This window comes from Heliangelus exortis, chromosome 6 (genome assembly GCF_036169615.1).
Source record: "Heliangelus exortis chromosome 6, bHelExo1.hap1, whole genome shotgun sequence".
Lineage (NCBI taxonomy): Eukaryota > Metazoa > Chordata > Aves > Apodiformes > Trochilidae > Heliangelus > Heliangelus exortis.
In genome coordinates, this window is record NC_092427.1 from 16212794 (window position 1) to 16240211 (window position 27418).

Sequence of the window (27418 nt, forward strand, 5' to 3'; positions counted from 1 at the left end):
GGTAACCTGTTCTTTTGACAACTTCCTTAAGTTTTGCTAAATTGTAATCCATTGCTTTGAAAGTACCATCATTTATAATCCTGCTAGTGGTAATCTCACATGCTTTATAATCTTACTCACTTTTAAATAAAGCTGTGTTTTCACACAAACCTTCTGGGTAATAACCTTACTCCCGAGTACCGTGCAGAGAATTCCCAAACGTAGTCTCACCGAATGGGTTGTTAAAAAAAGATTGACCCCCCAAAAGGTTAAAAAAGGTTGACCCCCACTCTGGGGAACCCTACCCATGCCCACTCTGTGGGACACAGCAATGTACCCACTCTGTGGGACGTGATATTTTGTTTGGCCCCCACATCTGGGGAGCCGTGCTCACTGTGTGAGCCGTGGCAGTGTCTGCAACACGAGATGCCTCAGGAGCTGCCAGCAAGAGGCTGATGACATGGCTGACATGGGGGTTGGAGACTGTTACCAGCAAAGGTAGGTCAGAAATGCTTGTTATTTTTATTAAATACTTCTGTCTGAAACTCATCTCTCCCAAGCAACTCTATTCAGCTGACAGAACTGCAGCAGTTGGCTGTGGGTTGCTGTGTGTGTACACAGGTGTGCTTTTAACCCTATTGGCATATTAAGGTTGTTTCTGCCTTTCTCCTTGAGAAATACTGGATCATGGGAGTGGGAACAGCAAGTGCAGCTACAGAGTACCAAATCTGATTTGGATGAGTGTTTGCAGCAAGGACAGTTTGAATGACAGTGTAGTCACACCTACTGTACAGCAGTAGTATCTGTGTAGTAGCAGCCTTCACTCCTGTAGTTCTGTGGTCTCTGAAATGGGTGGGAGACTGGATCCTGAAAGGGGATGCTGCCGTGCAAGAGTAGCCTGACACAAACTCCAGACTCATGACTTCTTTAAATGAGCTGTGCCACCCTTTTGGTTTGGCAGTGGTCACATTCAAAACATTTTCCCCATAGACTCTGGAAAATGAATTCTAGTTTCTGAGTTTGTCAAAGGTGGATAAATGTAACTACTCACAACTTAAAATCCAGATGGTCTTGATTATCAAGTAGACCACACAGTATTTTTATTTACTGTCTGGATTGTCTAACTCTCAGAATGTGATGCTGGCACAAAATGTCTGCAAGAACAAGTTCATCATTAGGTTTAAGCAAATATTTTGAAAAACTTTTGAAAAGTACATGGATTGTACTTGATTTTTGAAAAGTACATAGATTGATTTGCCAAAGAGTATAAGACATTAAGACATAAGAACATAAGACAGAATATAAGACAGAAAATGGAAATGGTTTAGAACTTCAAGTGTATATTTTGTACCAGTTTTTTATGTACTCTTGAAAACAGCCTTGTTTAGTTTTATTTTCTAAATCTTATTTTTAAAACTTATTTAGATTTTTTTTACAAAATTCAGACATGCTTTTCATCTCCCATGTAGAAATGAAACACTAGTTTCTGGTATTTACCTGCTATTTCAGCAGTCATCTCTGGTACCTTTACTGCCCCAAGAGAGCAGAACTCCAGTAGTGTTTCGTGCTCCTGCCAGTGCCTCCCTTCTTCCTCTTCCCAAGCAGAGTGTCAGTTTAGCACAGCTTTTATCGGATAGTTTGGAGAGGGGGCTGCTGTATATTTAATAATGCTGTAGTTAGCAGCCTGTGAGGTTTGGGGCTGGAATGTCATTTTTGTGCCTTCTGCTTTTGGAGCTGGGAGTATCTTTCTTCTGTTTGTGTTTTTTATGATCTGAATTTGATTGACATTCACAATCACTCTTAAAATTGAATGAGGCTTATGATCCTTTAGAGCCTCATGGTAGAGATGCCCCCAAGAAAGGTTCCAGTGTGGATGCCATCCCTGCCATCTTCTCTTTGCATTGCTTTTTATTTTTTTAACTTCATACCGTTCCCTTTTGTTGCCATTATGGAGGCAATTTTTTCGTCTCCCCTAATGAAAGCTTCACTTTCTACAAGGATTTTTTATAGTGTTTTTATAACTTTTACAGCATTTAAAGAACCATAATCAAGTCTCTCAGTCTGCTGTGGGCTGTAATATTTAATACCAGCATGCTGCTAATCCTGGGCAGAACATTTGCTTCTCTACCTAAGGGTGGTGAATGCTGAAAAAGCACATTGCCTTCTTTCCCAGCACATCTAATTTAGCAGATCTACTTTCTTCACAGCAGAGTTGAAAAGTGATGTTCCCTAATTCCTAATTAACCTGACAACTGTGTTCTGTCCCACAGTCCTGACCTTCAACCAGAAGGAGAAACACAAAACCCCAGGGGAGGGTTGTGAACACTCACTCCTGTGGGCTGTCTGGTCCCTGGGAAGAGAGGATCTGTTTGTTTGCTGCAGCTGCAGCCCAGAATTAGACAAATGAAGAAAAGAGTCCAGCAGAAAGTGGCAGTGGCAGTGCTTGGGATAAGGTGACATCTGCCAGGAGGAACGTGGTGTTGGCAGCTTTAGCAGCTGAGGGTTGCTTTCACCCTCCATGCACTGATGCAGACCCATTTTCCCTGTCATCCTTTGCTCAGTAATGAGGGTGGTAATTGTTATTTACTGGCTTTCAGTAAAAAAAAAAAAGGCAAAAAACCCCTGCAAGCCCCACAACAAAAACACCAAAACAACTCCCCCCCCCAAAAAAAAAAACCCAACACCCAACTTCAAGGTATCTCAACAAAATTTACTTTGAAAATCCATTACTACAGATGGGTTTTAAAAGAGTAAGTGATAGCTAAGCCTGTTTCTCATGATGTCTCTGGGGCCCCAGGAATGTGCAGTATGCTGTGGGTTCATGTAGTATGCTGATTAGGGTTCAAATTAAGGAGAAAGAGAACCCAGTGGGAAACAGTGGTATGAGGAGGATAAAAGCAAAGACATAAATACAACCAGGAAGCCTGGTAAGTGGGTTCAAGGCACAGGGAGAGCAAGGAAAATATGTACAAACAAGATTTTGGTAGCCAGACCATTGAATTATTATCCCCTGCAAATGCTGGGATGCTGAATTAATGAGAACAGTTCAGCAGGGCTCTGGCACACCTTTTCTTTCTGAGCTCTGAGAGTGGGATGAGTCTGTGTGGTGGCCACATCATGGGGCCTGAATTCCCACAGACAAAGAGCTCAAAACAAAGGTCTGGGGAATTTTATTATGTCCAGTTCACTTTAAGAAGATCACAAATCAAGGTGTTTTCCTGCTCTCAGGGTCAGAAGGGATTCCTAGTATGCTTTTGAATGTTTTTTAAGTTGTTTGTTTTTTTTTTTTTTTTAAATGCACTTGCTCCCACTTTCTGCATGTTCCTGAAGGACCAAGTTTTTCACCTTCCCACAGCCCTTGTGAACTACCAGTTGGGTTTTTCTGTGCTGCCTTTTCTTTCTCTCCTACATTTGTGCCCATGCAAGGCTCCCAGCTCTGTATCATATGTAAAGGTTATGCCCAGTGATTTAGATGGAGCTGAAGGAAATATACTCAACAGCTAGCAGGGCTCTTGGAGCACCTGGCCTGCTGTGGAATAGAGAGCCAAGAGATCCCTGCTGGATTTTAATAGCTCGCTCTCTGACAGTCGTCACCAGCAAACACAGTGCACTTCATTATCATTCTGTTTCTGTGCAGGTAAATGACCTTTGCAGTAGTTAAATAAAGCATCCCAAACTTTTGTGCTCCTCTCAAAGACTGGTGACAGTTTCCTTGCTGTTGGGCTGTGTATTCCTCAGGGTATTTTACAGGGTGGGCTTGCAGATGGATAAAGGACAGGGCTGGGATCCACATCGTGATAAATAATACTCCACTGCACTCTAATTTCCTGTGACCTACCTCCACAGAATATGTCTTCTGCAAGCTTCCAGAGTTGGGCAATGCTGGCTGAGAGCTGTGGTGTTGGTTGTCCATCTTTCCCCCCTCTAGCTGGCCTGATAGGCCTGGCCAGAGGCAGGGAGAAGGGGAGCTTTGCAATAGGAAAAGGACTGGCAGGTATCTGGGAGATGTGGGGTGCTGCTTTCTTCCAGACTGTCCTGAATCCAGTCAAGGCTCATCACATTGCCATTCCTCCTGAATGTGAAGTACAGGGCATAATTTTTTGCCAATAATTATTGGCAAAGCATCATGGTAATGGGTTAATCAGAGGAGAAATGATTCAGATGTTCTTTCATCTGAGAAATGAAGCATTTTTCTAAGACTTTTTCCCCCCTAGGTATTCTATTACAAGACTTGGAAGGCATAATATTGGAGGCATAGTAATAATTTTACATTGCTTACAGTTCTATAGTTGTATATTTGCTTTTTTAGGTTCTGATTTCTCCCTCAACATTTTGACAGTGCTATAAAAGTGTTACCATATTTGCAGTATGGCAAATGCAATAAGAAGTCTCTCCAGCTTCCATGCTCTAACTGGAGTCCCTCTGTGATGTGCCACACCAAGAAATAATGAGAAACTCTTATCTCAGAGGAGCCAGAAAATGAGCAAAAGGAAGGAGAGAAAAAAGAGAGAGCAGCCAAATGACTGGTGAGAGCAGCCCCACCTTGGCAGCTGCAGGCAAAGGAAGGAGATTTTGTCTGTTGAGTCCCAGTCCAAGGCAAGGCACATCACTGAAATGAACCTTCAAACATCACCTCCAGCCCCTGTTCTCTATGTTTCTTTCCTTTTCATGAAATTATGATGTTTAGAGAATGGTTGGGGCATCACATAGATACTTTGTAGTTTTGAGTCCAACCCTTTGATGGTCTCGAGTAGATAGAGGCTTTCTCCCAGTTTCCAGTGGATGTCCCAAAGCTGCCTTCAAAAGTGGGGTGAAGCACCATGCTGAGCTGATCAGGCAGAGGAGGTGATTTTTGAAACACACTTGGAAACAAATCTGCCCAGTGCAGATGCTGAGTCTCCTGCTTAGGTCAGAGATGGTGGCAGCCTGGCATGTGAAACCTCCATCAGCTGAACTTAGTAAGGGCTTGGCTCAGTCTGCATTAACCTTTCACAGCAGAAAATGTGTTTAGGCTCATAATGCAGTGGGGTTTTGTTTTTCCAAATGGTAGCATTAACTAAAGAATTTATTCTTCATTTTATCTAAGGAAGATCCAAGCTGTACATGGATCATAACTGACTTTTGTTCAGGTTTATCTCATCCATTTGCTAACTAAATAGTTTGGCTACAACTTCAGTACTCTGAGTAATATGATTTACTCTTCTTGGCCTGTTTTTTAAGAAGGTGAAGCTTAAGGATTTGCTTTGCTTGTCTGCATTTCTGTATTCTCCCAATGATATTTCTGACTCTTTTGGACTATTTCAGCCTAAGTAGAAAGGAGAAAAGTGTAGGAAAGTGATCATGTTACAATAGGTTTTATGAAAATTGAAGCTAGGAAGAGTCCCAGCTCAGGCCACCTTATTATAAAGCACATGTCACAATTAAATCTTCCAGTGAGAAAAGCAAGGAAAGGATATTGGGCCATTTTTCTCATGCTACAGAGAATGTCTCTCTATTTCCCATCGGCTGATATTGTCTGTCACAAATCAGGGATATGGGAAGTAAGTGCTAATATCATTGCTCCTCAGATTTACAAGGCAGTAATTCAACTCTTGAGTGCGTAGACTATTGAGTGGAAGGCTAAGTGGTTATTGGAGTGAATGAATGAGATTAATGCTGATGACAGCCAGGGAATTGGAACTCTTGGTACTGTGAAGGTAACAGAAGAGAGGGCAAAAAATAATGGATGATGATTGTCCTGTTTTAAAAGTGGTTTGTGTGTTTATAAGCCCCTGATACATTTGTACTCATTTGAGATCCCTACATTAGGCTCTGTCTTCTCCATCTGCATGTAAAGCATGGGGGCAGCCCTGCTGGAGCAGGATATCTCCTAGCTTTGCTAGTATAAACACCTTGGAGCTTATCCTCTGTGGTGATAAACCACCAGGAGTTTCCAAACATTTCCACTGGCAACTTTCCACTTTTGGTCTGGAGCCCAGCTTCTTGCAGATGAATTTGTCATGTTTGTAAATATTAAGCCTTGTGGTCCCATTGGGTGGAGAGCCCTATTCTGGGGACTCCTGTACTGTGTATCCTGGTTTTGTTTTCACCCAGCTGCAATCCCCTGTAGATGCCACCCAAGGGGGCTTTGTCCCCTTTCCCATGGTGATAAGTGAGCTATGAGTTCCTCACAAGGGTACCCTGAATGTAGGATAAGCTGTCATCCAAAGTTTGTGTTTTATGGTGACCCTCTTGGAGTCTCTTAGAGTTTGTCTTCTGACCTCTCTCTCCTGTTTTTTAGCCACTTGTAAAATCTGATCCATCCCTTCCTACACACCACTGGGAGTGTCAGTAAGGAGGAGGAGCAGCACATCAGTGGCACAGCAAAGTGCTACAAAACACCTCCGAGAACCTTCTGGGGGAAACCCCTGCAACTTAGGGCTGCTTTGGGTCTGCTCTGGAGGGAAGCTGTTTGGAACTACTCCCCTTCCCTGCTGAGGGGTCTGCTCAAGGAAGGGCAGCTATAATAAAACTCAGCCAAATGGTGGAAATATGACCAACTCCTCAATTAATCTGATTAGAGCTGACAGCCGCTATGCGGAATGTTTGCTCCTGCCCCGTATGCAGCTGCATACTACGGTGTCACTATAAATAGTGGGCCTGGCTCCAATGGGATTTATGGAGGGTGAAGTGCTACCAGTGGATTAAATTACCCCCTGAGATCACTGCAAATGCTGCAGCAAACTGCAGCGGCTGCAAAACGAGCGTTGCCCGAGGGCCGCCTGACGTGTGTCCTGCCAGAGAGAAATTCCCCAGCCATGATTTAAATGGCCCCCTACAGCCATGCTCTTTCTTCCCTTCTTAAGGCTTTTAAGGTTTTTTTAGTGCCATCTCTGTGCCCTCTCCATCCCTGGCCGTCTTCCTCACTGTAAAAGAAGCAGAGCTGTGTGGCCATTAATTTCAGTAACTATTATCTTTTTTTACCAAATTTGCTGTCTTTTACACTCAGGGGCACAAATAGGGAATGCACGGCATCTGAGGGTGAGAAGTGGCTCAAGGTGTACTGTCCAGCACAAGGAGTGGCAAAACAAAATGGTTCTTAATGGGTTGAGGGCTACACGAAAAAAGATTTATTCCTTTTCTCCCCTTTCTGTCAACTTTTAGCACCTAAATTGCTCAAATATACAGATGAGGATATTCTTGGTTGCCTTTCAGCTGTGGTGTCGAATGCTTTTTCCCCATTGGCAGCAGGACAGGCATGGGTTTCCTTGTGCTAAGCTGGTGTTGCTTTCCTCCCACTTTGTATTTTGCCTTCCCATTGCTGTGATGCTGTGAACTGGGTTCATTGAGTGATCCAGAATAAAAAGGCAGCAGGTTTCTTCCCCAGCAGGGACAGCATGGAGACAGAAATGAGTGGGAGAGAGGTAAACCAGAATTGTCTTCAGGGAGCTCTGCTGCAGGAGAAAACAGCAGGGACCACCACACCTGGGGATGAAAGCTGGTTTCAGCAACACTTGGGAATACAGAGATTTGTGGGAGAGGCAAAAGCAGGCTCTGTCTCAAATCAGCAGCTGTATTGAGAGCTGGTTTGCTCTGTTTTTTCCAACAGCTTCTGATGGAGTTGTTTCAATTATGAAACAGCTAAAATCCTGCAGGATGCAAAGATGTGATGGTCCTCTTTGGGCCTTAGAGCAGCCACGCATTACACTCGCCCAGGCAGGCAGAGATCTTCATGCTCACCTTCTGTTTCCAAAGGTCAGTTGAGAACCAGCATGGTGAGCAGTGCTTGAACCCAGACACCAAACACCACTTTCATAGTAGTGCCAGCACAGCCATTGGCACAATGAGCCCCTGGTCTCCTCTCTGGGCTTGCACAGCATCACTTAAGCCAAGCAATATCACTTTTGTGGCAGAAACATCCCTGTTCCTTTCTCCAGAAGGAGCTCTCTGAATCTCTTTCGGTATGAAATAATATTCTGTAATATTTGGCAAAGATGAGAGGTCCAGCAGGGGTGTAAATATGTTTGTGCAAAAGGGAGAGTGGTGGGGTTCCTTTTCCCAGCTTGCAGTAAGGGGATGTTTGATGAAGGACATCCTGAATTGTGAACCAACCACGAACTACCTGTCAGAACTTGCTGAGATCCTTTAATTAGTATACCAAGACTTGCTGTTAAGGTCAGGCACAAGCAGGTTTATAAGCTAAGCCTGAAATTTGATCAGCTGTTCAAAGTTAATTACACTCCTCCTGACTCCTACATTCAGCTGTTGCAGGAGGCTGCTGTGGGGCTGCATTGCCACCTGCTGGGGTGCAGAGCCCCTTCCTGAGGCCACCTCCACCTCACCTCAGCAAATACTGTCCCCAGCCCTGCAACCCTGCCAGGGTCAAGCCCAGCTGGGCTCCAGGTGTTTCCCCAGGTGCTTATTTTCAGCAGATCTGCTGCCTCCTGCTCTGTTGGAGTTTGTCTTCGGACTTTATTATAAGTTGTAATGCTTGGAGTTCAGATTTCCTGGTCTGGATACTGGCCTTTAGGTTTCTTCCCCTTTCATCCTCTAAAGGGATGCAGGGGGCACTTTGGTCAAAGAGCTCACTTTTGGCTCAGGATTCTGGGCAGAAACATGTGAAGAACCTGTGTTGTTTTTCCCAAATCAAGTGCATGTTCTGGGACTTTGCTGGCCCAGAGCAAGACTTGTGGTCTCACTGGGAGATAAATCATAAAGTGATTTATCAAATGAGCTGTGTGTCTGCCTGCTAGAGTTACCTGGGCTGAGGACTTCTTGGGGTGGGGGGAATACGTTTGGCAACATGGAAATAGCTACAGATTCTGCATCAGTGCTGGACATTTGAAAAGTTAATACAGGAATGGGGAATGAAGTAAATTGGGCGGAGGCAGCAATAACTTCCACACTGTCCCTATGTCATCTCTCTTGTGGCTGAGGCTGCTGCCAGCTCGAGAGCTGAAAGCACAGCAAACTCTTGTGGGAGATGCACATCTACAGATGATGTTTGGTTAACAGTATTTGGGACATTTTCCATCTTACTGATCATGCTGGTATACACAAGAAGTGGAAACAAACCGAGCCAGATGGCACTGCATTCAAAAATGTATTTTTTACCCATTTCTTGGGATTATAAGGCACTTGGTGTTTTAAAAACAGAACACTGCCATGGACAAACATAACCATCACCAAGAACCAAGTGTTAGATGTCTACACTTCTGATGAAGTCCCTCTCAGGTAGCTTGTTGAAGCAGGAGCAGTCTCGTGGTTTTGGGTTTGTCTTCCTTTCCTCTGCCTGGCACAAGGACAGGTGGGAGCAGGCAGCACTGCCAGCTCCACACCCGTGTGAGAAAGGACAACCAGAGAACTGCACTGTGCTCCTTCCCCACCCTGACTGCTGCACCTCCTCCCTGAAGAGCTCCAACATGTATCTTAATAGAAAAGGGAACTAACTGTAGGAAACCAGGCTGAAAAGGACCTCAGACAACCTCTCTTTATGGTTGTGTTGGAGTACAGAATCACCTTCACCCACACCATTCCTGGGGTCTGGTCTTAAAGCCACTGGTGCTGGACAAGCCCAGCCCCCCTGAGGCGGCCTGTTCCTCCTTCCACTGGGCAGAAGGGTGACTTTTGGGGAGGATCCACATCCTCTTTTTGGTGGCCAGCACTGCACATTGGCATATTTTGGTGCAAGTAAGACCAACTTGCAGGACTGTGGTCTCCCAGGGAGTCCACAGCAGGGAGGACGTGGCCTTAGGTGGAGATGTTGCTGCAAAAGGATGTCCTGGAAGAAAAGCACAGCCTGCAAAGGAAAGAATGGGACTGGTCTCAATGGACTGGAGACTGGGAAAAACCTGCAATACTCTTAACAGGGTGGCTGGGAGGCCAATGAGCCCCCAGGAGCCACCAGAGCGGCTGTGGTTGGTATCCCTCAGACACGAATCCTGGTGACAAAGGGGTAAAAATAACTCAACACTTATTCATTTCAGTATTTTTATTAAACAGTGCTCCACAGAGCAGTTTTACACAAGCCCCCGATGATCCCCAGATCCATGTATGAACCCTGGGACATGGTGCTGCCATGACACCAGGCTCCAAGAACCATCTCTTTTACAGAAGCAGTGCCAGAAGCCAAGGCTCAGAGCAGCATCCTCCCACTGCCATCTCACCAGCCAATGCTGGGAGGTAACCTCATGTCCTACAGGATCCCACCTCAAAACTGTCTGATCAGCCAAATTCTGCTCTCATGGCTGTGCTTTCTCCTTTTCAGTCACCTCCCTGTGCTGTTTAGACCCTCTGAAAGATAAGGAATGACAAACACCAAGCTTGAGGCTTCTGACAGGGATGCCCAGCCTAAAGCAGATCAGCTTCTCTGTGCTTTGGGCTGTCCCTTCATGAACTTCCAGGATGGTGTGATGGCAGGAGGAGGCTGGGCTCTGAGAAAGCAGGCAGCCTTCCAGGAATGGTTTCTGCTCTTTGCAGGAGCAGCCCATGCCTTTGTGCTGTGGCAAGGCTGCCTTGTGTTCAGGCACATGAGAGCTTGCTGGGTTGGTGTGCCAGGTTTGGTTCTCCTGCTTCACTATGGCTGGTGCAGGAGCAGCTACCCATCTGCTCTTAGCAACTGGGCCCTTAGAAGATCAAAACTCCCACCCATTCTCATGCAGGCTGAGAAGCTGCTCTCATACAGCCCCAGATGGTAAGGCTGCATCAGTAACCTTCCTTGTGGTCAGTGTTTAGTTTGTTCTCTGTGCTAAGTAAGTGGTTTGCAGGGTCAGGTCCTTGAATTAGGGTTGCATCAGGTAAGGATGGAAAAGCAGATTTACCACTCGCAAGTATCTGGTCTGCTTGACTGGTCAAAACTATTTAACCTAGGGCAGATTTTCCAGTTGGGTAGATATGTGGTTGCAAATCCAACTACAATAACCAGTAACAAGGCAAATAAGTGACTCAAATTATGAAGATTCAGAAAAGCTTATAAAACAAAGCATGTAAACAAAATATATACAGGTAATAGGTTAAACACTGACAGAGCTCAGTGGAATAAATTTCTTTTCCCATGCTGCTGCTAGTGGGCCCAGCACCACCTAACACCTATAATAATTCATACATAGTTTTAAATAAAGTCTGCAAAATAAAATTTCAAAACTGAGAAGAGACCACATGAGCAAGAAAGCTTAACTCAGTCTTAGACTGGAGTTTTCCATCAAATGAGCAATGGACTTTTGCAAGGTTAAGCATAAGATGGCAAATAAGCACAAAAGTGAGCGAATTATTTGTGTGTCACTGGAAAAAAATTGCACAAAATATCTACACATAGCCTTTGCCTTTAAAGCAGGCAGGAGGAAATCAAGAACAAGGCTTTGGCATGTCAGTTCCAGCCAGGCCATTTTCACTGGGACATTTAAAAAACATATATGAAGACTCCACATGCTCACTTTAGATGGAGCAGCCCAGCTGCTGAACTGCCTACTCCCTGGGTGCTCAGAAAGAAAACATTTCAAAGCAACTTGCAGGGCAGTAGCCTCAGTTTTTAATGTTTTGTTTTCCAAAGGCAATTAAATACCTGCAAGTATTTGTCAGAAAAAAAAAAAAAAAAAAAGGCCAGTGACATTCAATAGAAAGCTTTTATCCTATTTTTATAGCCAACAAAATACTGTACATTTTCCCTCTGCAGCCCTGTCTTGTTAAGAGACACCAGCAAAATCTGCATCCTGTCTTTTAAATCAAAACAATGCAATGAGATGACTGGAAATATTAAAGAACTCAGCATGCCCTCAGGAGGATGATGGATCTACATTCAGTGAGGTGAACAATGGTGAGTCAGGAAGAAGGAGAAGGCAGCTTTGGGCTGCTTTACTGAGTGCATGGATTCAGGCAGGAAATGTCCAAACTCAGAATTAGAGTTCAAACGCAGGGAACTTGGCCTTGGATGGCACCAGCAGGTCAGCAAGAAAGTAAATTGTTCCAGCCATTCCTGAGTATGAGAAAACACAATATGCTTCAGAGACATTCCCTTTTATCAGCTACCCAGGGTGTGAATGAGTCACAAAGACAGGAGAAAGGAAAACATTTTCAGAAGGACCTGAATAATTTCCAAGGCCTGAACCCAGGATTCCCAAGCAACTTAGGTATTTCAGTTGGGAAAGTATTTTGAAGCTTATCAATTGTTGAAAAGCCTCTAGGAAAACATGATGGGTCATTCCCCCTCTAACTCCCTCCCTTCTGCTTTACCTGTCTGCAGGTTTAACAATCTGAGAATCTTTGCTAAACTTGGATCCTGTGACACTGCTGCCCCAGGTCCTCACTGAAGTAACCGCTCTTGTTCCTTGGCCTACAGCAAAGCCAGGGAGATTTAGGTGAGCTGAGGAACTGGCTCCTTCAGTAATACCTGCTGATGGCAGATTCTGGGGAAGCTGTCAGTTAGCAGAAGCCACAAAGGAGCCAACCAGGCCTACAAAAGCAGCCCCATTTGTTCCTCACTCACCTTTGAAATGGAACTGGAAAGCCCACGAAGGACTTCAGTCCTTAAAAATGCACAGAACAGAGACTGACTGAGAAGCCAGGCAGTCTGCCATAAGGCAGACTTTGGCTATTACCCACTAAAGCATTCCCCTAGAGATTTGTATGCAGAATCCATATGAGTGGCCCAAGAGGGCAGGAGGCTCCAACTAGAACGTTAGCCTGTGCTACAAGGAGATTGCTTCTGGGAAAGGATAAAAACAATGAAAACAATTTCCTTCCCATCCTCTAACTGAGTTTGGTAAAGACTTCAGTGGAGCATGTATTTTATTCTCCTTGGTGGTGGACTGGCTCAGATCCAGGAGCAAAACATAAGCAGAGAGATGGAGGTTACCTTCAAAGAGAGAGAATGGAGTGTCTGGAGTCCGGCACCCATGTTGACCATAGCTTAAGCACCATTCTGCAAACTGAGAAAAGAGGAACAAAAAGTGAAAAAAATACCACACTCATCCTCACATTATCCCTGTCAGAGCAAGGCTCCTGCAGGACATTCCTTCTGCACAAGCTGTCAGTGACTGTGCTGCTGAAGGACTGCTCTGGTGGAGCTGCCGGAAATCAGGATTGAAAGGCAAAGGGAGTGATATAATAGTCAGAACTGAGTAATTGCCTCTGCCTTCCTTATTCAGGCTCTCACCTTGCAAGCCCTGTACAGGTATTTCATGTTCTGAGTGAGGTTGTACAGTGCTAGGAAGCTGTAAGCATTGCCAGCTGTCCCATGGCATAACCCGTAGCCTTTCTTCAGTAACCCGTGCTGCCAGATCACTTCTGCACACTGCAGGGCATCATTTAGGTAGTGCTGCTCCCCAAAAACCTGCAGAGACAAGAAATATTTCCTCTTGCTGAGGCAATTTCCTCCACACAAAGAGCATCCCTGTGCAAGTGGGGAAGCTTGGATTAATCAGTTTCCCTCCTTAATGCTGTGACTTTGCTGTCTACTTTAAAGGAGGATGTTTTTGATAGGATGAATGGGGCTGTATGACCATTACTTCACATGCAACTCATTGTCACCATCAGTCACCTGCAACAGGACACCCCACATAGCTGACAAGTATTTGAAAAGGTAATTTTGTAAAAGATTAATTCCTGTGTTGTTCAGTGGTCCCTCTGGGGTGATTTCATTGTAAGAACCCATCTTACTCCCAGACAGGGGGAGTCTCAAGGGAGTCTTCTGTGTGATGAAGTTACACATTGAGGGGTCCCCAAAGGGTGTTTGCAAGATTTCTGGTACCTTGTAGGCCTGGATAAGCATGTAGATAACACCTGGTGCCCCATGGCACCAGTGGACAAGCAGGTCTCTGTTGTCATCAATGCATGGAGGGTAATTGCCAGATGGGAACTTGAGCTGGCAGACATAGTCCACGCTGGGTTTGACTGTGTTGTGCAGTTTTACTTGGCTCACTCCAAGGCCAGACTAAATAGGAAAGAAAGAAAGTTAAATCAGAGAGAATTATCATTCTGGCTCTCCCTGAGAGGCCCAAGATCTGCCCTAACAGAAACAAAGTTAACTGTGGCCATATTCCCTGTAAATCAAGTAATTTCTTTGGTCCAGGGTTTCACACATCACAAATACCCACTTGGCCCAAGGCTGCTCAGCCCTTTGGCAGAGAAACTTATTTCCAGTTGTACATTTGTATCCCCAAGAGGAAGGGCTGGCTCTAGTGTATCACCTAGCCCTCTAAGCAAGAAGGCTTGCTGCTTCTTTTCCTGAAGATGAGTAGGAACAGTTTCAGGTCCCCAGAGATAGAGTAAAGAGAGAAACTGTCTAAGGACAGTGTTAAGGATGAATACCAGGAATGATTCCTAGCTCCTAGAGCATCTCAGCTCTGAGATGCTGGGCCAGCCCAGCTGGCAGGCTGTGATGCTGCATTTTCTCAGATGTTTCTGGGTAATTGCAAGGAGATGACTTCACAGCTGACCTCAGGCAGAAGCAAGGGAGTGGTTTCATTGTCCTCTTCTGGTGACACTGTCACACGTGAAACCTGTGCAGTTCTGATTTCCTATGGCAGACTTCAACGAGCACTCTCACCTAAGGGTCACACTGTTCTTGATAACATGAAAACTGAAAATCAATACTTGCACTGACTGTAAAACCATTACAAGTAGAAGTCCAATGCTCTCCTCACTGTATGTTCCCTTGTTTCCCAAGTCTTGCCTGATCCAGGCTTCTTGTACTTGATCCGGAAGAGAAGCGTGAAGCCCATGCAATGTTTTATGGGAATCTTAAACTTTAAATTCTTTAAAACATCAACCAGGAAAAACTATCAGGGACATGGTGCAAATTTGGGCTCACATTGCTGTCTCCCCTCCTCCCAACAAGCTGTTCTGTACTACTGGGCAATAAACACTTTGCATCCTTCTCTTGCCAAATCTCCTTCTGCTTCAAAACCACCAACCACCTCATCCTCTCTGAGTCACATAAGGGAGTTATATTCAGAGGAGCTCTGCTTATCCTGCAGATGTGCTTGAACCTGGAGGTTGCTCAAGGAAAGCTGAAATACTTGAAACCTGGTGGATTTTTGTCCACCTGCTGTGAGAACTGGGTCTAATAAAAGGTATCACCTATTTCTATGAGTGTTGCTATGTTAAAAGAGGTGTTGTTTAGTAGGTGCCCTTAATGCTTTGAAAATGTGATGTTATTTTTTGCTGTTACTTTTATAAAAGCTTAAGCACAGTAAATTCATGCACAAAGTGACTCACACAGGGGAATTATCACCCTCATTTCAGAGCTGGGGAAGCAAAGATTCCCAGAGCTCCAGCGAGTTGTGCAAAATTGTGAGAAAGAGAACAGCTAAGCAAAGGGGCACTCCAGCTCCCAACTTCTTGTCTTGCCCTGCCTACTTCAGGCACTACAGAATTCAGCTGCTTTACCAAAGTAAAAAGTCCTCTTTAACATTTACACATAGGCCCTGATTTGGAAACAAAGGCATTTTCCACTTCCCTCCTGCAAACAGTCTCTTTCGCCACACTTCTCTTCCACAGATTCTCATTCTGTAATGATCTGAGATCCCTGCAAATAACCACTCCAAAAAACATAGGAAGCTCACAGACACCAAGAGCAGGGAATACTTCATAAGCCATTAAAACAAGAGGGGGCAGAGGGAAAGCACAGGCCCATTTGTCTTACAAGGCTTCCTTGTGTGGAACTGCTGATATAACACAGGCCACATTTCCCTATGGATTGCCATGGAGGTGGGAAATTCAATCTGACATATATTGACAAAGCCTTTAGAAGCAGGGATACAATTAAGTCTATCAGATAAGGGATTTTGCCCAGTTTTGACATCACTGAGAGCCATTTCAAATGCTCCTCCTGATTCACAGGAATGTGAAACAGCTGTGAAAGGCCCCTCCCCTCCACTGCCTCTTACCTGCATGAGGTAGTAATAAATCCCAGCCAAACCGTGGGCTGCCCCAACATAATACTCCTGGTACCACTCATACATCAGTGGGCTCTTTGCTGTAAAGTTCCTCTTTTTAGCCAAGCTCTCACCTGAGGCTACAACAGCTTCACAGACCTGTGGATGGCAACAGATTAAAGTAATGGACACAGTGTGGTGAGTATCCTGGCAGAGAACAAAAAAAGGTTGTTTTTCTGCCCAAACAGAGGGAAGAGTGTGGGTGAGGGAGTGAAATTTATGCCAGTTCAGTTCTGCTTGTGGACTTACATGGATGGTGGGGGGGCATGTGGTGATTTTTCCCTTTGGAAGAGGAGCAGAGATACCATGGGGTGGTTTCTCCCTTGTTGCCAGAGTTTTCTGTGTCTAGCAATGATTTCTACCTGCCCAAAGATGAGCTGTGGAGGAAGAGAGAGCTAACAAATCAGCAGAACCCACAGTACCTGTTGAATGTGGCTTTGAGGGATCTTTTCTTCTCCAAAGTGCTTGTTCACAAACATCAGTGCATAGAGGTAGCCCATGCGCCCATAGAGCAGTTCATCTGGCACTCGTGAGCCAAGCTTGTGCAGATGGAGCAAACTACAAAGACAAATTCACATGGGAGAGATAAGAGAACACTGAAGAGCAGCAAGCAAGATAGGAGGACGCTTTGATGAGATGTGTAAGCAAGCAGTGAGACTGGAACTGAAACCCATCATTTGTTCTTTCATCCTGCCTGTGCCCTGGGAGATTGTGGCTCAGTCCCTGGGTTTGAGCCTTCCAGCTATGCAAGGGGCAGCATCCCTCATTCCCCTTTGCTTTCTTCTTGCTTTGGTCTGCTCAGGTCTCTCCAGTGCAGTTGTATTGTGTGCTTGGTTTTCAGAGTGCCAGTTCTGGGAAAGCTGCTTCTGGGGAAATCTGGGCTATGGGAAACAGCATAAAGTTGGTGACTGCTCAGGATAGGCTGCCCACCATTACCTCCCTGTGATGCTGTTGGCAAGGCAGACCCTCTGCCAAAAATTACTATTTTCAAATTAAATTGCTATCTGTTTAATTTGGCTGCTCAGGGAATGCTAAAGAGTCAAACTATTGCTGATGGTATTTGGAAAATTCTTGCCCCTCGTGCTCAGAAGTCCTGATAGAAAAGCCATTTCTCTTCATGCCTTCAAGTGGCCAGAACCACACTGCCAGTGGAGAAAGATGTGCCACCATGAGCTAGAAATCTAGGTGAAAGGCAGGGAGAAGCAGCTGAAAATGTTATTTAACATCAAGCCTCTGCAGCATGTGTAAGAAATCCTCTCTAGGAAGAGTTGAGCTGGTGTGAGGACAGCTCAGCAGACTGAGTACTGTGGGCAAACCCCCCTGTGGACTGCCTGGCTGGCACCAAAGTTTAGGCTACAAGTGCAAGGTCTGCTGGAGATAGGTATTTTCCAGTCTCCTATCATCACATTGCAAAGCTGGTGATATCCCTGTAGTGCTAATGGAGACAGCTCTTCACACTAGTGCTTTGTAGCCCAACTCACTTTTCTTGCAAATTTTTGTTTTGCCTCTTATGATGCTTCCAACAAGGCTGCCTGTCCTTCCCTGTCAGAGCAGCAGGCAGGGATACAAATGGTTTTGACTTTATTTTTCTGTTCTCCCCTGAGATAGAAATCTGAAAAATGCTATAACTTTGAAAAAACAGCACAAGAAGCTTCAGGGCTGTTCCCTCAGCTGCCTTCTGCTGTGGCTGTGAAAGGGAGAGCAGTGTGTGCAGGGCTCCCGTCACAGCAGTGTGGGGAGCAGAAAAGGTGCCTTGGCAGACTTTGCTCCTGGGCAGAACAATGTGTTGCAAAGGAAAGCAGCAGCAACCAAATGTCCAAATTTTGCAGGTTAAAACCAATACACAGACTTTACACCCAAGTCCAGGTGTAAGCAGGCTCCTTCACCCAGCTGCTGAAAGCCTTACTGTCTCTTCATGCCCCCTGTCCCCTCAGTCCAAGGCAGGCTGAGGAAGAGGAAGCTTCCAAGGTGAAAACTGTGTTTTCCAAAACAGACTCTGGCCAGAAATGATGCTGGCAGGTGCTGGTGTTCAGCTCTGAGATGTTAGATGCAATAGAAGGAATGGATGGATATAATAATGGACAATAATATCCATTGCAGGGTTTTTCTAATGTCTGGATGTGAAATAGTTTTAGGGGAAATCTGGAGCAGATGGAGCTCCCAGTTCTGCTCCTTATGCATTACTACTTCTAACTGCTTTCCCAACCAGGATAATCAGGGGAGGAAGCCTGCCAGCATTTTCTGTCTTTTTGAAATGTGGGCCAGGGCTGCATGGCATGAGTTCAGTAAGAGATGCCCAGGATGCTGCTGAACTGACTGCATGCAGAATGCATTTCTGAGGTGTGAGGGGGTAAATCCAGGTCCCTGAAAGGAACAGCCATTCCTGCTCACCATCAGCCTGTTTTCTCAACTGTCAAAACCCAGTAGTTTCTGGACAGAGGGAAAGTGAGGCAGCTGTAGAGCAAGATGGGATTTTTGTATGTCACTGGCTCTAAAAACAAACCTTTAACCTTCTAAATTGGTGGGAGATGGCAGGGAAAAGAGGAGTCCTGGAATACAGCTCAGATTTTAACCAGTTCTTGGAAAATAAGCTGCCCTGAATTATTAGTCTCTCCAGAGCATAAAAGCACATTTGTTCATCATGAAGTCATTCAGGCAAGAGCAAGGAGCTAAGAAAAAGCAAGCATCTGTCTCTTCCACTGCAGGTAAAACCTGGCTGATGGATTCTCTCCTTGAGCTCTGTAAAGACAAAGTGCTTTAAAGACAAAGAACAAAATGGAGAGGCCCTCCTTTTATGCAGCTGTAATAAAGTGCAATTTCTGTGCACTTGTACTGCATAGCTTAGCAACTGTTCTGTAACTAAACAGTGTACTAAAAACCTACTTAAGAGTTTTGATTAAGGGAGCTATTTCTCAAATACTCTCTTTTTAAAGGGAGCATGATCAGGCTAACTGCTCTGGGAATTGGTGGCACAGTAAGGACAGTATAGCTGTTCCTTTGAGAAAGCCCCATTTCTCTTCTTTCCTCCTCACAGAGGTATAAAGAAACCAATTTCCAAGGCTCTGCCTTTATTATGCCATTAGATGGCAGTGCAGAATTAATCATGAGTTTCTACTCTGCTACAAAATCATAGAACAGGAGAGATATGGGGAGGAAGAGCTACAGCAAGAAAACATGAATTAGGGATTTTTCACAATGGGGCTTATGTATTGACCATACCTGGCCAGTAATGTTTGATAGATTAGTTCCCTTTTTGTTGGAAAATATATTAATTGTTGTGAGATTCACCACTTTGACATAGTATTAAGCAAAACCTAACCCACAAATTGTTTCAGGAACTCCTTTCTTTGTTCTGTCCTCAGACTGATAGCATCCACATAAAACAGAAGCTATTCCTAGTTAAGGGAATGGGAATTTGGTGTCTGCTCCACACAGGCATCTCTGTTTTCCACCCATGGCTTTTTTAATTGCTATTATGTATCAGTTACTCACTGCTGTTTAAGGGCACTCAGTGTTTTATTGAAGCATCAGGGGGTTTGTCTTGTTTTTGTGCTGACAACCTGTAAATGGAAACTTTTTACAGGGCTGTGTCTCACCTTCTCAGAACTGACCTCCCTTAAGCAAGAAAAGCTTGCAACTGCATCTCCTTAACTTTTTTCCTGTCATACCACATGCTGAGCTGACTGTAGAACTGGTTGTTTGTCCTTTTCTTAAGTACTCAACAAAAATACATTTGAAAACAGTTGAGGAAAGGCAGGAAATAGAAAGAATGAATCAAAAGCATCTGCATTCAGCAGATGAAAGGGATGCTGTCTAATCTTAGATTTAGCTCAAAATCAACTAACAGACAGCAAGTGGAAGCAAGTGATAAAATAAATCTAATAACCCTGCCACATCTTTTCATATAAAAACCCTGTAAAGTTAAATTTAAGGAGTCTCAAAAAATAATGAACCTTCTGTGTGTGTTTGTCTTTTAATTCTGGCATTTTTTTCTTCTTTATCATAATTATTTTTAAGATGGCAATACCAGCTGAGCAATGTCCCTGCTCCCCAGCCTACAGGCTTCTAGGCAGGCATGTCTGTCCTTGACCTAGCTCTTTCCCTAGAGCAGAACAAGTTTGTGCTGCCTTGCTGAGTTACTGGGTTAGCTTTCAGGTGAGACTGCAACAAAATCTATTCAGGCTTGGCAGAGAGTGCCTGCTACAAGCCCAGACCAGTTCTATGAGCCAGAGGAACATCAGTTGAAAGACATAACCGAGTGTTTTACCGAGTGATGCAGTCTTCTGACTGCTTCTGGTTCTGCAGTTTGTGGTAGATGACAGCAGCCACTGCCAGGGGCCCAGCATCTCCACACAAGAAAGTGACAGATCGTCTGGTCAGACAGCTCAGGCTCTTCTTCATGTACTCGTGGGCCACCTGAAGGTAGGCTGGGTCTCCATACACATCAAACAGGTGCAAATACAGCAAAGCGATGCCTGCGAAAGGAATGTAAAGGTTGCACCCACCAGAAAAGTTGATTCCTCCCCCTATGTGCCCCCAGCTGTTTTAACAAACCTGAAGGCCTTGCCCTCAGCCTCATCCAGGGCATGAGCCTCCTAGACAGGCTTTTCATACACATCCAGGGGTATAACCAAAAGCTACAGCATCCATAACTCCTTTTCCTACTTTGTGGTCTTGTATTTGATGTCACTCAGGAGCAGACTGCAGGTTAAGACAAGGAGCAGTGTCTGACCCAGAAGGTCCTGCAGGGCAGCAGAGCTGATACACAGGTTACATACAATTTTAGTAGCAAGGAGCAAAAGATGAGACCTAACAAATGCACCTAAATCTGCCAGTGGTACCTGGGACTGTTGCTAAAGAGTGGAGGGAAAAAAAAAAAAAATCACCTTTGGGCAAGACGGAACTTGTGGCAGAGCTGTGCTGAGTTGCTACCTTATCTCAATTATTTCTTCCCATGCCAGGAGGTAAAGGGCTGGGTCAGTTGGCTGGATTGGATTTTCAAAAAAAGTGACATGTCATCAGCACTGAGAAGCAGCACCTTTAAGACAATCTACTTGGTGTTTGGGTTGGTTTTCCTTCCCTCCCATTGGAAAGCACCAAAATTCTTAGTTCCCTGCACATCATCTCCTCCAGCAGGTCTCAAACCCTGCACCAAGGACTGATGCCTCCTAGAAAAGAAAGGGGCTACTCAACTCTCCTCTGCAGCACATCATTCATGAGATCAGCCCTTGTCTGAAACATGAGTCTGAAAACTGAAATGCTGGAAAAAGCTGCATGGTCACCCCTGGAGGTTTTAATGGGCTGGCCAGCTACTGCAACAACATTGCTACTGAGAAGTCCCATCAGTTGCTGTCCTTTGCCTCTGTATGCTCTGTCTTCATCCAGCCCTTGAAGCTTTTGGTAGGTAACTGAGAAGAAAGCCTGTGTCTGAAAGGTCTGCCACATTTGAACCATCCTGTTGATCTGGAAGGCATCCTCAAACAATGCACTGAGGAAAGCCACTGGCCAACATCACTTTCAAAAAAGCTTATTTCTCCCCTCACCAGTAAAAATTTCTAAGATGACTCTGGTCCTGCAATTGAGTATAAATAGACCCAGTCTCTGCAGATTTTGATGTGTAAGGTGATGGAGGGCAAGCATGCTGCAAAATTACTTTCTGTGGCACTCAGGACAATTTTAAATTTAGATCATTTTCTCATTTTGCAAGGGTAATCTCCAAAGCTCTGTGCTATAGACAATTCAATTCCATGTGTATACTAAGGGCAAATTTCCATTTCCTGCTGAAGCTTATAACCTTGTCCTCTAAGCAGTTCAGTGCTAGTATTTCCAGAGAGAGCTCAGATGTACAGTGCCATCACTCAAGTCTATAAGGATGTGACTATGAAACCCTTTTTTAAAGGGGAACCCTCCTTTTCCAGCCAGCAAATGTCAAGTGACTCTCCTTGATTTATTTAGCACCTAGCACACCTTCAATAGGCCTGACAGCTGCCTGAGCACAACTTGTACTCTTAACTTACCTGCTTTAATATAAAAAGTTTTGCATTGTAAGTAGCTTGTATTTCCACTGCCATCATACCACCTTAATTATGTATGTAACTACCATGCTAAGACCACTGCTGGGAGTGAATTCTGAGAAAGTAAATGTCTCAGCATTGTTTTCCTCTGGCTTCTTTACCTCTCCTCTTTTAAAATATTTCTCACCTTCCTTCCTCAAAAAACCCAAAATAGAGAATGATTAATAAATAAGAAATAATTAATTTTGTCTTTAAAACCCAAAGGCCTTACAAACTGAGTGTTAAGTAATTTTCTTAACTCTTTCCTCAAGGAATCCATACTGCCAAGCTGGTCAGAAGGGCACAGTGAGTGCTGCCTTGAGCTCACTGTTTGCTCTGTGAACCCAGAAGTTTGGAAAGCCAGCAGAGAAGGGTAGGGCTATGCATGTAGAGGCAATATTTACAGATGGAGAAGGATAAAAAATGCAGTCACCTGGGTGGGAAATATCCTATATTGACCTGTGTGCCAAGATGCATGAAGCGTATTTCAGAAGCAGTGCTGTTTGGAGACAAGAGTTCCCACCTGGTGAACTTGTCAGAAGCTATTCCACAGCTCTACCTCACCCCCTCTCCAATGACACCTTCCTCACCCCAACTGACCAGGTAGGTTTGTTGGCTGACAGGGTGTTTGTTTGGCATGCTTCAGGTACTGTACACACATCATCATCAGTCAAATGGGGCTAGGTAAGCAGTAGATCTGCTCCATTTCTGTGTGCCCCGGAGGTCCATGTTCAGTGTCCCAGCTGGAAATGTGACCTATTTTTGTGACCTGTGAGACTCCCAATTGTTTCCAGTAGAACTGCCATGCAGTGGCTTGCCTGGGGTCTGCTACTGCCAAAGCTGTCTGGGCTTTGTTCTGGTTAAGGCTTGCTACTAGGCCTTATTTGAAATTTCTCCAGGCTTCAAAGTTTTTTGCTCCTTACAGAGTAAGACCTGCTGCATAGAAACATGTGATGGAGAATGTATCAGGCATCACTTGATGGTGCAGGAACACGTGTTACTGACAGCACACTCTTTAGAAGACCTCCAGTGACTGAAACTGCCATCTCTAATGTGCAGGAAACCAACACACTGGAGTGTTAATGCCCGAGATGCTTGGTTCAGAACTGTCTGCAGAGCCATAGGTGCATTTTACTACAGCTTGCAGCTTGCCTTCCTACTGCACTGAGAGACATGGGGCACTTCTCAAGATGCCTCAGCTTTTCCAGCCTTAAAACCTGGATAACAAACCTTCTTTTATAGAATTTTTAGCCTTCCCCTGCCCCCCAAAAACATTCCAGCCCAAAACAGAACTACCCATTTCCTTATCACAGAATCCTACAACAGGTTATGTTAGAAGGGATCCATGGAAGTGATGTGATCCAACTGATCTGAAGGTCAGCTTCAAATTTATATCCCACTGCTCTGAGCCTTGTCCAGTCAAATACTATGTCCAAGAATGGAGGTTTCACAAAACTTACCCAATGTGGTTTATGTGGGTGATACAAGGTACCCTGTTCTCTTTCATCAAATGCAGCCTCACTGCCTCTTATTCTGTAGAGATTATCTGAAGATCTCTGTTTTTCTGAACAGAACTCTTTAAGTAGATCCAAGTTCTGTGGGTTCTGAGGTTACAATTAAGATATTGCACTACAGTGAATGACAAGGTGCTTTTCCAGAAGCTTTCCTGACCTGGTACAGTCAGAATTTCTATCCATTTTAAATGCTTTTTCTTTCATCTTGGCATGTCCTTTGAAGAGTCCTTTCAAAAGGCAACTCAGCCCTGCTCATCTCTACTCACCAAGAGCCAAAAGCTGTGAGGCAGGTCAGCTGGGCTCACCAGTCTGTTTCAGAGGCCCTTGAGCTCTGGAAGCAACTGTGACCTTGCTAGAGAAGGAAATGCTTGCACACAGGACGAAAGTGCCAAAGGCACTGCCATACTGTGGAGGAAGGGGAATCTTTCCCTTTTGTACCATTTTGGGTGGCAGACCAACTCATCATCTTGGAAGGACGCTATAGTCCAGCAGGCACCAGACTTAGGAGCTTCCAAACTTCTGCAGTCAGCTAAGAGGTGACAGGAGTGAAGTCAATCTCCTTTCACTCCCTTTCCATTGTCTGTGCTCCCAGTTGAGGCAGTCTTCGGAGCAAGGCCTCTTGTGCCTGTGAGAAATGCCATCACGCATGTACATTCCTCATCCTAATCCATTTGAAAATGTATGAGGGAGTTGTACTTTTGCCAGGATTTGAACAGCTTCCCATTCAGAATTAGCTTGCGGCAGTTTCCCTTCCCTCAGTCAACACTTTGATACCAGTGAAACAGATTAAGACCACAAAAGCTCTTCCAGCAGTCTATAGCTAAACTGATTAAAAGACAGAACACAACAGCTGAGTCTGGTCTATACCCAGGCACGTACCAGGTGTTGCCTACGGGGCCCTGATCTCTATGGGGAACTGAATGAAACTGCTGACTAAAATGTGTTTTGAGGGCATTCAGCCATTCAATTGATAATCTTGACTGAAAGTGTGTTTTCACTGCCTATGAGCTGAAAATCTAAGTCCTTCCCTCCCTCTGCTCCAATTTCATGTGCCAAGAAGCCAGAGCTTCGCTGGCACAAATGCAGGCTGGGGGAAACAGGGCTCTGTCGATTGTGTTGGGAATGAAACAGGCACCAAAGTAAAATGCCAGCATATGCTGTGTATTACTGGGTGTAATGTGGTACACTCAAGTATGTTACATTTCATGTAGAGCTTGCACTAAGAGGGCCACATTTCAAATCTCTCTGATTAGTGGCCACAAGAGTGCAAGTTGATTTCGGACTGCTGGGCAATGATTTACATGAGAAGATACTCAACAAGCCTTTTCTACATAAGCAATTACAGGAAAAAAGCTGCTGTCTTGGCCCAATTAATGTTGTCTCTGGAAACCAACACTGAATAAATATAGGTAGGACTGGAAAAGAAGGGAGGGTGACAAAGATGCAGTTTAATATCTGTGAACTTCATTTCACTGGTTGTGACCTGCAGCAAATCTGTGTTTTTTTTTTTAAATTCTATTAGCTGTGGCAAGAAGGTTGTGTGCCCAATGAGAAATGATCCCTGGGAGGAAAAGAGAACCTTCCTACCAAATAAAAATGAGCTGAAGTCCTGCCAGAGCTCTCAACCACTGTTTCACCACTGCAGCCAATTTCCAGCATGAAGCTCCTTAAGGAAGAGAGCATGGTCCCTGGGGAAAGGTGTTTACCTACTCCCTGCAGACTTTCAGAGCACTTCTAACATCAGTCAAGTGTCCTACTGCTTTATCTCCTGAATTATTCTGGCCAGAGGAGTCATGCCAAGTAACATCCTCATGATAAAAACCATCCTTGCTTACACAGTGCTTTTCACTTGAGAAGGCCTCAGAGCTGGGTGACACAGACTAGAAGACTGAACCTGTTTTCCAAGGTGAAATCAGCCAGCACTGATCAAAAATGAATAAATTCACAGGGGCAGCAGAGTGCTGCCAGGTAGCAACTGATGAAATCAATGTTCTCCCATGCTGGAATTTAATACTGCCATCTTAGCATTTCTTAAGAACTGCTCTGGAGTGCTCTCAGTGCCTGTCTACCTTACTAAAATGTTTAAGCAGGCGTGTCTGGCATTGCTGTCATCAAGCTGCAACATTGGTTTAACACCAAGGCAATGAACACCATTCTCCCAAGCAAAAATACTTGGCATCAAGTTCCACAGCATCCAAGAAGTCACCAGCCACACCCAGGCTGTAAGGCAGACAGTTGCCATTTAGTATTGCAGTGTATTGCCATAAAATAACAACAAAGCAGCAGCAAAAATCTTGCAGCAAGCATGGTATTCACTGCAGCTACCCCAGGCTCCCTCCCTACAGCCTGGCACACAGCAGAGGGTGGGATAGCTGACAAAGCACATGGCAGTAGCCAAGGATGAGGCAGTAAAAAAAGGTGAGTCCTTCATGGCTCCAGTGGGCAGGAATAGGGAGGGGAAGGCAGGTCACACTCCTAAAGAAGGAAGACCATGCTGAAATTGCAGAACAGGAGAAAGACAGTTCCTGGAAGCTTTGCACACAAGAGTTAGTGCAGGGAAGCCTACCATCCCTCATGAAACTCACATTTGCACTTCTGCTCCTCCCAGCAGGTACTGGAGCAGAACTAGCCCTGGCTAAATGGAGGAACACTACCTGGGGAACAGGAATGAAGAAGCCTGCCAATCAGACAATGTCATAAAATAGAATTCAGCCCAAACAGAAAAGATTATCTCAGACCATAAGCTCACTGCTGCTACATGCAAGGACTGATTGCAGGTAAATGACCTACCATGTACATCTGCCTACTTCATGGAGCACTTTTTTACTTATCACCATCCCCACCATTGCCAGATTTGGTGCCAGTCCCTCTGAAGTCTCCCATGTTTGCTCTCAAGCAGGTGGTGGCTTTCTTTGCTGCAGATTTTGGGCACCATTAACCAAGAGAATACCCAGCTCCCTGTAACGCTAGAGTTATCCTTCTGCAGCTTGAAACCTTCTCCAAAACCAGGGAGTCCTATGAAAGAGAGCCATTTGTTTTAATGGATTAAAACATACAGAAGAAGCAGCGTTCTTGCCATGGATCTACTGTCATCATTCCATCAGCCAAAAATGTGCACGGACTGCCTTCGCCTGACCTAGAAGTCCGCTTTGGAGAGCTCCTGCTCCCTCTGATCCAACGGGACACCCATCCTACCTGCCCAGCCTGTGTAGGTGGTGCAGTCCTGAGGGTCGGCAGACTTGAGGCCCCTCTCCATGTGCTGCAGCAGCTCCCTGATTTTGTTATTCAGCCGCTGTGTGAATTCGGGGGTCAGCTGTGGAGAGAATAAAAAAACACACACAAAAATAGTACCCCACTAGGCCTGAAGGAAACACCAGCAGGCAGATAGGATCTTGGTAAGCTGAGGGTACCCGGAGGGGGCACAACCTGGGAAATGGGTGGTTTTTTTTTTTAAACCGACAGGTCTCTGCTTTGGGTACCTCAGGACCGGTCTGGGCTCCTGGCTGCTCGGCTTCAGGGCCGGGGCGGGAGAGGGCCCTGCAGCCGCCCCCGGGAAGGGCTCTCTCCCGCCCCGGCCGCCTCACCCCGACCCCAACTCACCCTTCCGGAGGCATCGAAGTAGCTGGTAGCCAAGGACTTGTCGTAGTCCGCGTAGGGATTAGGAATCGCCCGCTGCGCCATCATGGTTGCCGCTGTCCCCGCTTCGCTTGGCTCCGCCACGATCCGCCCCCGCTCCGCCCCGGAAGGCAGCAAGGGGCTGGGGTAATTCCCTCAGCTCCGCGGCTGCGGCAGCGGGGACCTCCGGGGGGGTTGAAGGATCCCTGAGGGAGAGAAAGGCCCTTGAGGTTGTCCCTGTGGGGCTCCGTGGCGGTTCAGAGGCTCTTTTCTGCTGGCCCTGTGGGGTTTAGAGGCCCTTTTTTTTAATTTTCTTTTTTTTTTTTTTTTTTTTTTTTTTTCCCCT

The 27418-nt window shown here is 45.2% G+C and overlaps 1 protein-coding gene across 2 annotated transcripts; it reads right to left on the bottom strand.

The window, feature by feature from the left end:
- Positions 1-9931: 9931 nt before the first annotated feature.
- On the bottom strand, positions 9932-27204 carry LANCL1 (LanC like glutathione S-transferase 1). 2 transcript variants are annotated; one of them, XM_071746871.1, is made up of 9 exons: positions 27058-27204; positions 26653-26770; positions 20158-20365; positions 16313-16448; positions 15843-15989; positions 13703-13885; positions 13109-13285; positions 12809-12881; positions 9932-11929 (listed from the first exon to the last, which is right to left on the bottom strand). In XM_071746871.1, the coding sequence occupies exons 1-9, from the start codon at positions 27139-27141 to the stop codon at positions 11853-11855; spliced, it is 1203 nt and encodes a 400-aa protein (XP_071602972.1). In that variant the 5' UTR covers positions 27142-27204; the 3' UTR covers positions 9932-11852. The 2 variants fall into 2 exon arrangements, with proteins under 2 accessions (XP_071602972.1, XP_071602973.1); XM_071746872.1 differs by lacking the exons at positions 26653-26770; positions 27058-27204 and adding an exon at positions 20445-20590.
- Positions 27205-27418: the final 214 nt, after the last annotated feature.